This window comes from Buceros rhinoceros, unplaced genomic scaffold (genome assembly GCF_000710305.1).
Source record: "Buceros rhinoceros silvestris isolate BGI_N320 unplaced genomic scaffold, ASM71030v1 scaffold632, whole genome shotgun sequence".
Classification (NCBI taxonomy): Eukaryota; Metazoa; Chordata; class Aves; order Bucerotiformes; family Bucerotidae; genus Buceros; species Buceros rhinoceros.
The window spans coordinates 30,858-41,588 of record NW_010396962.1 but is presented as its reverse complement, the minus strand read 5'-3'; the positions used below and the strand labels follow the sequence as shown (position 1 = coordinate 41,588).

Sequence of the window (10,731 nt, the reverse complement as noted above, 5' to 3'; positions counted from 1 at the left end):
AGGAATGGATTTTACTAGACCATTTCCTTTCTGTCCTTGGCTACTCCTGGCACGAACACTGTAAGTGAGGCCCATTGCTCTCATAATTCATCTCTGAGCCGTCATGGTTTGATGGTTATGTAGAGAGAGAGAGATTTATGGGATTGGAATGCTGAAATGTTGTGGCAAATAGGATTTTAGCAGTGGGGATACGTTGCCGAATAAATTAATCTTGTGTATTTTTGTGGTGTTTTCTGCTTTCGCTTCATCTGGCTACAAATGATCCAAGAAATGGTATTTCTTTCCTGGCAGCCTTGAGAACGCTGAAGAATTGTGGTCAATACGTGGCTGGGATTTTCAGTGATCCCTTTTGTCTTCTCGCGGTCTTGTCCCCTGATGTTTTGTCCCCGTCAGGTTCCAGTGCCAGTGCATTGTGCCCCCTCCGCACCGAACCCACCCTGTGTTGAACGCGCACATACGCTGTCCCTGCACGCACGCGCTCGCCTGTACGCTGAGATTCAGACTCACTGTGTCCATGACGGTTTCACTGTTGACAGGTACCGAAAGATAATTGTGTTTTTCCTTCTCCCTGCAGGGGATGACCCCGCTGATGTATGCCTGCGCCGCTGGAGATGAAGCCATGGTCCAAATGCTCATAGATGCTGGAGCAAATTTAGATATACCAGTGAGTAACAGAGGACTGTCCTCATAATTATTCATCTGTACACTAACAAGAGCAGTTCTGAAATCTCTCCTAGCAACTGAAGGCTTCAGTTCTGGAAGCTTCTGAGCAAGCCACTTGTTTCAGAAACCATTGCTTCAGGGATTTGGGAGGGGGAAGAAAACCTTCAAAACCTCCTGGAGCATTCAGCAGCCCCAGTTATGATTGGCATTGGCAGGTCTAATAGGCTTGGGAGGGGTGAGGGGGCCTCCCACCTCAAAGAGCTGCTGCTAGGAGAAACCAATAAGCCCATTAAAAAGGCCCAGGGGACTGGACAGAGTGACTGGTGCTGGCAGTGTTCTCTAAATAGCCTAAGTCACCGTTCCCTGGGGTTGTCGCTGCCAGAGAAAAGAGCTGGTTATGCACAGGTCTGAAGATGACGGCAGACAGGGGCTGCACAGTCACTAACGACCTGCTTCCTTTCTCCCAGGTTCCCAGCACCTCTCCGCGATACCCTTCGGTCCATCCCGACAGCCGGCACTGGACTGCTCTGACCTTCGCGGTGTTACACGGGCACATCTCCGTGGTTCAGGTGAGCCGGGGATCTCCTCAGGAGCCGCCTGTGCTGTTACGGGTCCCTCACGGGCTCCACAGTGGAAGCCGTGTAAAATTGTGTGAAAAATTGCTTGTTTGGAAAATGAGGAGAAGGCAGCCGATGCTTTTCTGGGGAGCTGTGACTCGATGACAGAATTCCTAGCCAAGGCCTTGATAACAAAATGCAGGATGTTTCCCTGTTTCCCTTGGGTTTCAGTACTGCTCCACGGGTTCCAGCACAACGCTGCACAGTCGCTTCTTGGGTACGAGACACACGAGAGCTTCACGTGGCGTGGTCACAGGTCCCTCATCAGGACACTCGCTGATGTTAGATGTTAATTGGTTTATACATTTACGTGAGCAAAAACTAAGCGTAAGCTCCACTTACAGCAGCCCATCATCTGTAACCTCCTGTATAATCCTTAAGAATTACGTGATCGAGCCTTCAGCTGTGCTGGGAGTCAAGCCTCTCGCATACCCCCGCTCCCTTTTCTGGGGAATTCCCGCACAGGGCCGCGGAATGGGCTGGAGTCCTGCAAACCCCATCCCGAACTTCAGGAGGGCTTCACCACCGATCCCAGCAGAGAGGCGGTAGCTGGTGGATCTAATTTACCTTCTGCTCTTGGGGAAGAGAACCCGCAGATGTCAGCAAGCAGAGGTGGCACACGCTCCTCTGTTTGTGTACGTTACAGAGATGAGATTCCCCCGGCAAAGCGCCGCGGGATGACAGAGGCTGGACAGCCGTAATTTACGTGCGAGATAAGAGCGTGATTCTCCCAGGAGACGCAGCCAAGTGCATCAAAGCTGCTGTTGGACTGCACTGCCCACAGTGTTTGTTTATTTTGGTTAAGACTTCTAAAGATGATGTAAATTTTTTTCATTCAGCAGCTGTTAAAAGGGTAGAGGGCTGAAACCAGTGTACGGACTGGCCTCTCCAGGTGGGGTCTACCAGGAGGTACTCACACAAATGGCTGCTGCCTCAAGAGGAAAACAAACCAGCAGCCGTGCTCTGCAGAAAGTGTTACAATAAACACATGACTGCGCGTGCTGTTTGTGCCAAGGCCAAGATCATTGCTAATTGGGGACGGCTGGAGCTGTGACATTGTGACAGTGTGGGAGGATTCGGCCAGCTGGACTCCTCCACGCAGTGGGAGAACCTTCCCCGCTGGCAGCAGCCGAGTGCTGGGGATGCCCCCACGGGCAGCTCATCCCTCCACCGTGGGAGAGGGGCAGCACCCACTGGGTGCTCCAGCACTGTCTGCAGCCCTACCAAGCCATAAAAGGTCCCCACCATCTTCTCCCCTTCAGCTGGGAGGGAGGCGATTTCCCCTGCGAGCAGCTCGGCGCGTTCACTGAAAGCGGGTTGCATGGGGGGCAGATCGCTGGAGCTGCCGGGGCCTCCTGGCACAGGTCCCGTGGCCGGGAGACCAAGGGGGTGTTTGGCCTCCGGGGCCAATTCCCTGGAGGAACCCTGTTTCCTGTGAACCGAGTCAGACGGGCTTCCTGCGCCGAAGAGACGCTCTGGCTGCAGAGCGCTCCGGAGCTGGGCAACGACAATTGCAAAACCACGGTCATGAAGGAGATTAAAAAACATGCCAAAGGGTGATGTAAGCTCCAGCTGAGCACCTTTGCAATGTAAATAAAATATTGAAAGGATGGTAAAGCAAAAGGGAATGAGAAAGCCCTAAATGGACATTCACGTGGAGGTTTTAGCCCTCGGCTGCGGGGGGGGATTTGCCTTGTAATAGGTATTTTGTGTTAGCCTTTGAGACAGGCCCTTTGCCGTACGAACTCTCCACTGTCAATCTGCTGGTTTTCCTTCCTAAGATGTAGCCTCTGCTGTTCTGATTTCCTGAACTGCTCTTTTCTTAACTCCTTGTCTTTCACGTGTCTCTTGCAGCTGCTCTTGGACGCTGGTGCCCACGTTGAGGGCTCTGCCGTTAACAGCGGAGAAGACAACTACGCCGAGACTCCTCTGCAGCTGGCTTCAGCCGCAGGTATGCTCCGTGCAGCCTCTAGGTACCACCACAGAACAACCACAGCCAGTTCACGCGCGGGTCTGGTGTCTGTACAGCATGTTAGGAGTCCTTTTGTGCTGTCCTGGGGTACTGTGGGTGCAGCAAAGGCATCAGCTGAGCTGGCTGCTGGAGAGGCGTTTTTTCCATCTCTAGAACACTAGTAGGGAGCCTGCCTGGGTCAGCAGCGACTAACAGCACGTGGTGAGAGAGCCCACTGGGCACTAAATGAGTGACTGCTTCTGCAAGGGGTCCCAGCACTCATCTCCTGCCAGTGGCCTCCGTAGTGGAGCTGACTGGAACAGCTGCTTTGCAAAGGGCACCGCCAGGAAGCATCCACGAGCTACTGTCTAGTTGAGGCACGTCTTGGATCTAAATAACTTCCAGACGCAAAAATTAACAAGGTTAAGTTCAGCCTGGGGAAAAATAACTGCTATATGAGGAAATTTGTTTTATTAATTTATTAAATACAAGTAAAATTCTGCATTTCTTCTACCTAACTGTCAGGAGAAAAGTTTCACATTCTGTAAGCAAGTCTGTGCTAGTCTGAAATTGCTGCTGTTTTTCAACATTCTTCACCTCTAAATGTCGTTACGTTTTTTTCTTCATTTCTTTCTGCTTCCCTTTTGTCTGTTTATAAGACGAGCCTCTGGCTTGCTCTGCTCCAAGCTTTACTGACGGGATAGGAAAGGGCCTCCTCCCCTCCCAGTGACAGACACTCCTTGTGCTGGGTCTCCTGCCTCCACTCTACTACATCCAGTGCAAATGGTGGCGAGGAGTGAACCTGGGCTGCACCCACAGGCTTGTCTGCAGGTGGTTTTACGGAGCTGTGGTCAGCAAGCGCAGCGTAGAGCAGCTCTGGTACCACCTCCAGAACAGCCGGGACTCTGATCCCAGTCAGACTGGTTGTGTACATCTCTGCTGGTGTCACAGAGCAGTGAAATCCTCTCCCAATTCTGCCTCTGGCTAGCTGTGAGTTGTTAGGTAGGTTATCTAGGTCACCAGCTAGATGTTTTCAAAGAGGTCGCAGAATCATCATCACGTTGGTTGTTTTTTCGCAGGGAACTACGAGCTGGTGAGCTTACTGCTCAGCAGAGGCGCTGATCCGCTCCTGAGCATGCTGGAAGTCAATGGGATGTCTTCATCGCTTCACGAGGATATGAATTGCTTCAGCCACTCGGCTGCACACGGGCACAGGTAACGCTCCGCTCCTGTCCTCGGCGGGTACTGTGACACCCTGTAGGCACTTCTGTGTGACTCCATACACGTCTTACACCCAAATCCCTGGGTCTGCAGCTCGGAAGATGGTGTTAAGCTCAAACGAGGCCCCAGCGCTGCAAAGCTGGAAGAGCCCAATGCCATTATTTACAGCGCAGAACCACACAAACACCGTTCGGTCCCAAATTCTCCTCCCTTCCCACCATCTCCTGCCCCTTCTAACCGTGCAAACTGGGGAATTCAAGTTCTCCAGTGGGATAGGGCAGGCTGATGGTGAAGCTCGGAGTTAACTGGAGTGGTGCGGGCGCAAAGAGAGCACCAGCTAGTGGCAGTGCAGCGTCAGAGCCCAGTTCTGGGGTGCACTTGGGATGGGGAATGTCTGCTGCAGGTGGCTCCAGCTGGCCGTGGGGACACCAGTGACGGAAGCTGTCTAAAGGAGCTGCACACAAACAAGGGAGCCGCTTTCTTGCAACTGCTGCGTGAAATTCCAACCAAACCCCAAATTCTCCCTGGATTTAGTGATGCAGAACTGCTGCTTTTTATGGTTTTTATTTACTGACACGGGAAGCGGGTCAGAAACAATGGTGCTTGAAGATGGTCCTTTGGGAAACAGCAAGGATTCTAACAGAGGCTGGTACATCTTGCTTCAGAGCTTAGGGTGACACCACGCTCAGGGTTGGCAGAAGGAAGTGTGCTTTGTGCCAAAGTCTAGCCTGCGGTAAAAACCAGGTTGGCCTAACTCTGAAGTATGGGCTGGTGCCAGCAAGGTACAGGAGGACATCCCGTGCTTTTGCCCTTGCTCCCAGGGCATCAATTTCTAGCATGTAGGTGGGATAGGGAAGGACAGGTGGTTTAGATGCCGTTCTGTACCTGCCAGCTGTCTGTCTTTGGGAAGGAAATTATTCACTAAGCCAGACCCCTAAACCCAAATCACCGTGGTCCTGTCTGCAGTGTGGGCGTTTCTGTTGTTGACAAGCGATAGCTCTTCTTCCTCCTCAGGAACGTTCTGCGCAAGCTCCTGACCCAGCCCCAGCAGCTGAAGGGCGATGTCCTCTCCCTGGAGGAGATTTTAGCTGAGGGCGTGGAGAGTGACACCTCCAGCCAGGGCAGCTCCAGCGAGGGACAAGTCAGGCTCTGTAAAACACGGATGAAGGCTCTGCAGGAGGCCATGTATTACAGTGCTGAGCACGGCTACGTGGACATCACCATGGAGCTCAGGGCGCTCGGTAAGGCGTTTATTTTAAGCATTGTGCACATTCAAGGTGTAAAAAGATTTTTCCTCTGCCCCTTTCACTTGGAGAAGAAGCTGTAACCCCCACTGCAAAAAGCTATCCTGGGAAACAGCCGTTTTAAATTAAATAAAATCAAGTGTTTAAGGCTCCTCACAAGTTTTTTTTTCACTTTTGGCTGGATCCTCTGCTCCCAAGTATCCAAAGCAAGGGGCATGCCTCTTCCTCAGGTACTCTGACTCCTAAAATTCAGTGTTAAAGAGGCTGGTCTCAAAAACAAAGATAACATCAATGACTAAATGGTTTAAGGTGAAAGAACAGAGATGGTCTAAAGGCAGGAAGGAGAAGCTTTGAAGCTTGTGTCTCTAGACCGTTCCAGGTAACCAGGAGAAAAGACCTCTCACCGTGTTTGTGTAGAGTTAGGTGTTCTTACAAGGTCAGTCCAAATTTATTTTGAATTCTGACTAATCAAGAAGCTAAATACAGCATGGGGAGTCTCTGGTCCTTGACGACCAGCAGAAAGTTCCAACTTAACTTACAGTCCTGGTACCCGTCCTGTGCTGTTGTAGTTAAGTCACTTCATCCGTCAGTGACTCAGGTCAGTCATCTTTAACACCAAGCCAGAAACACCTCTGCTGGTAGGATGTACGTGAGGATCTGCTTCAGTGCTGCTCGTGTTAGTAACAGCAGCGGGACAATCTACTCACAGGCACTTCAGCACCTCATCATCTTTCACTGTCCTTTTTGCTGTGGCGACAGGAGTCCCGTGGAAGCTCCACGTGTGGATTGAGTCACTGCGGACAACCTTCTACCAGTCCCGTTACTCAGTCGTCCAGACCCTCCTACGGGAATTTGTCACCATTAAAGAGGAGGACTACAATGAGGAACTGGTTGACGAAGGGTTGCAGCTCATGTTCGATATCCTCAAAACCAGCAAGGTAATTAGTTTTGTGACAGTATCCAAGGCAGGCAACTGGGTTTTGCCACTGTACGAGGTGGTGCACAACGCGAAGAAGGGAATGTTTCTGCAAAGTCCCTAACGAGTTACGGTATGCAATGACCCTGACAGCATTTCTCTGAACTCATCAGCGGTCCTCGCAGTAGAGTCATTTCAACAGGAGGGGCAGCTGTTACAGTCCAGCTGGACAACTGGCTTCTGAAACCACGTGGATGGAAGAGGCAGAGTTACCGATACAGCACTGGGCAGTTCAGGTTCTCTCAAGGGTATCTTCGAGGAGTTTCTGAACAATGCTTTTCTTCAGTGTTTTCCTGCTACTTTTTTACTTAAAGGCTGCCTGTGACTGTTTTTCTCCTTGCTTTTCAAGGTGTGACCAGATTTGATCTATGGTCTAGAGTTTAGCTGTCCCAGTTTGCAGATAAGTTCAGCCACTCTCTAGGTAGTTGCTCTCCACTTGAGGAGGGGGATGTCTCCTAACTGCCTTCTGACTGCCAAGGGGATACCTTCGAAATGCACAGACAGGGGAAGCTGAGGAGTATGTACAGCTCTTGAGACCTCCATAATTGGTCACTACAACATCTGCTGTCCTTTAAGTTAAAAGCAAGAGATATGACAGGCTAATTAAAAACAACTGGAGTCCAGGAACTGGATCTTGGTGTCTGGTAGTGAACCCTGAACCCAGCTGTGCAGAGAACACGCTCCTGGGTTTACCTGTCAGAGAGAAGTGGAGGGATGAGTTTCTGCTGATGGACTTTTTTTACCCTGTAAACTGTCTCTAAGAGAATTCTGGCAGAGCTTTACTTATTCAGATCACGCTGTTGTCCCTGTTTCGAGGGTTATTTTTGTAGGGTGCTGTTGCTATAAGCCTCAAGGGAGCTGTTACAGCGTGTCTGAAACCTGCTCAGCACAAAAGTGTGGTGATACCTGCTCTTTCCTCCTTACAGAACGACTCTATCAACCAGCAGCTTGCCTCCATCTTCACCCACTGCTACGGCAGCAGCCCGATACCCAGCATTCCAGAGATCCGAAAGACGCTGCCAGCTCGGCTAGGTAAGGTCCTCACCCCAACAGGGAAGGTGCTTTGATTTTTTCCTTTTAAAGCATCCACCATTTCAAAAGATACTCAACCTTTTTTTTTCCTTTCTTACCCTAAACAGATCCTCACTTCCTAAACAATAAAGAAATGTCTGATGTAACTTTCTTAGTAGAAGGAAAACTATTTTATGCACACAAAGTCCTGCTGGTTACCGCGTCTAACAGGTGAGTTGTGTCCCCCAGCCAAGTGCTGAAGGAAGGGTTGGCCCTTCAGTCTCTCATAGTGTGACCGGCTCCGGGCCACCCGCTGCAGTAAGGATGTGGACCACAGAGCACAGCTCAGGTCTGCAGGACCACGACACATCATCTTTGCTGCTGTTGAGAACAGCAGAGTAAAGATGAGTTTTTCTAGCCACTCCCAGTACCTGTTAGAGATTCCCAGAGTTTATTGACAAACTAACCAGTAACTGTCCCTGTAAACCGCTGGTGTGTATGTATCCAGCCATTCCCCCTCTGACTTCGCTAGGTTCCTCCAGAGTTCCTGGAAATCTCCCCTGGACTTGGTACTCTTGCACTTAGGAGTTTTTTTCCTCTGTTATTGGCATAGTAACCGTCTTTTGGAACTGTTCCGGGGTGGGAATTTACAGGTTAAGTTGTCCTTAAGTTCTAAACCAACTGTCATGAAATGGAACAAATGTTTCAATTTCCACCTTGCAACCAAGACCAGGGAAGGATCTTTATTTCCCCCGTGCTTCGGCTGTGCGTCCATAGCGACGCGCTGACACAGAAATCTGTTCAATCCGTTCTCAGGTTCAAGACACTAATGACCAATAAAACAGAACACGACAGCCACGGCAGCAAGACTGTTGAAATCAGCGATATGAAATACAATATTTTCAAGGTATGTACCTATCCTTTTTATCTGCTCACAGTCCTGGAAGCTAAGATTAAGCCAAGGCTTAATATCACAGGTAACTTAAACTAGAGATGGAGCTCCTTAAAACAAAAACCTCCAGCCTGTATTTTTCTTTTCTTACTAGGCAGCTGACTCCTCCGTAAGGAGGAGAAACTGGTCTTCTCCTGAAAGTAGTTTTGCACTTTTAAGACACCATTTTCATACTTTTAAAGCTCCATTTTCATGCTGTGCTAAATAGAAAGTAAACTTACAGTGGGTGGACTGCCAGGCTTCATAGTAATAAGTCAAATCCCATGATCAGGAATCAGAGGTGTCCCTTTCAAGAAAGGCTCAAAACTGAGACCTGCACTTTGGTTTTATGACATTTCTGTCTTTAATGGACCTGAGGGAGGTTCTTTCACGATGCAGAAGTAGGTTACTTACTTAAGAGACACCCAAGGAAAGAAACCGGTCAGTGAAATGCGCTAGTGAAGTTATTCCAGTTTCCAGATCTGTGTTTCAGATTTGGAGGAAAGGTACAGAGCAGGGAAATCTGAAGTGCAGAACAGGTTGTGGAGCTGCTTCACCACAGGGTTGAAGCTTCTCCTTTTCATCAGCAAACAGAAGAGCCAAACTGCTGGTCAGCAGGACGGTCATCTCAGCTGGAGGGAATGACCTTGACCATAAAACCACCTTCATACCTTCTTTCTACTTGAAAGAGGCTGTACAGGTCTGTGGGGGATAAGCGACATCCAAATCTTGCAGCTCAGGCCACGACAGAAAAAGTGTATTGGAACAAGCCTCCTTACCAGCATTTTTACATCAAAAGGTTTCTAAAGACAAACTTCTGCTTCGCTGGAGAGAGCAATATATCAAAAAGAGTTAAAGCAGTGAAAAACTTCACAGAATTAAACAATTTGATGTGGAATAAAATCAGAGGAGTGAAGGAGATGATGGCATTCTACAATGGTCTCAGTTACGGGGTATGGAGGATGCTGAGCCACTAGAGATCTGTTCTGCTCGGGCTCTGCGGGAAGGCAGCTTTGCCCCCTCAAATTCTGTTCTACAAACAGGGCAATTTTAAAAGTAGACGCTTAGTTTTGTTAACACTACTGTTAGCAATGGCAAGCACAGCTCGCAGTGCCCACAGCTGCCTGCACAGCCCCTGAGACACTGCAGTGACCTCTCTTCCCAACACCAAATCTAGCCCTTCCCTAGATAAGGCAGCGCTGCTTTAGCTGGGGGTGTGCACATGGACATCAAAGGGCAGAAGCTGCCTCTTGCTCTCCCTGCAAACAATTAGGCCTTTTCCTCTGGCCCTGCTGGGGGGCTGGAAGCTGATGAGAAGCACAGCAGGGGAGGCCAGTGGCTGGGAGGTCCCCCAGACACACACACGTGCTCCTGGCACAGGGGTTCCAGCACTCCAGCTCGCTGGCAGCTCCGCCTGTGACCAGCCTGTGGGGCTTCCCGCATCCAGGGAACCGCTTTACAAGGACAGCCGTGTTGCTCAGAGACGCACTGTCACCCTCAGCCTAAAATCCCCAGCAGGGCCCTTTTCAGAGCCTGAGGAAGAAAAGAGTGCAAGAAAGCAGCACATTTGCAGCTCTTGGAGAAAAAGCCAAGAGTGCAGGCGAGAGCCAGCACACCGCAAGGTTCTGTCTGCTCAGGAAGGGAGCGCAGCCCCTTGTGACTTCAGCGATACCAGCTTCTTGCCTTCTTCCCATTTCAGATGCTGATGCAGTATTTGTACTACGGGGGAACAGAATCTATGGAAATTCCCACCGCTGACATCTTAGAGGTGAGAGTGTTTTCCTCCATGTCTTGCCAAGTGCATAAACAAAGCTTGAAAGGCAGAAACCCAGGAGCTAAGAGCGAGCTTCCAGTCCAGGAGTACACTTAACACTTAGAAATGAGCTTGAAGTTTCAAAGCACACGGTTTCTGTGTCTTAGTATGTCCACGGAGTGGGGGGGGAGCGGGCGGCAGCAGGGAGGGAAGTCACTCCGGTGCTTTTGGTACCTGGAGCTGGGTGGAAGCCGCCTTTGCAGCATGTCTTCTCTGTCCTGGGAGGACAGAAGTGTGCTGTGCTTCTGGTGGGGCAGCAGAAGGTGCAGCTGGTTCAGGAGCTCTGGGGTCCACAGCAAGCCAA

At 50.1% G+C, this 10,731-nt stretch overlaps 1 protein-coding gene across 1 annotated transcript in view; it reads left to right on the top strand.

The window, feature by feature from the left end:
* Positions 1–10,731, top strand: part of ABTB2 (ankyrin repeat and BTB (POZ) domain containing 2) — a 116,965-nt gene that overhangs the window by 104,196 nt on the left and 2,038 nt on the right. The window contains exons 6-15 of the mRNA XM_010146039.1: positions 575–664; positions 1,131–1,232; positions 3,135–3,231; positions 4,311–4,446; positions 5,467–5,693; positions 6,456–6,634; positions 7,599–7,704; positions 7,812–7,914; positions 8,500–8,590; positions 10,314–10,382. Of these exons, the coding sequence (XP_010144341.1) occupies positions 575–664; positions 1,131–1,232; positions 3,135–3,231; positions 4,311–4,446; positions 5,467–5,693; positions 6,456–6,634; positions 7,599–7,704; positions 7,812–7,914; positions 8,500–8,590; positions 10,314–10,382 (1,200 nt within the window). The remainder of the gene's footprint in view (positions 1–574; positions 665–1,130; positions 1,233–3,134; positions 3,232–4,310; positions 4,447–5,466; positions 5,694–6,455; positions 6,635–7,598; positions 7,705–7,811; positions 7,915–8,499; positions 8,591–10,313; positions 10,383–10,731) is intronic.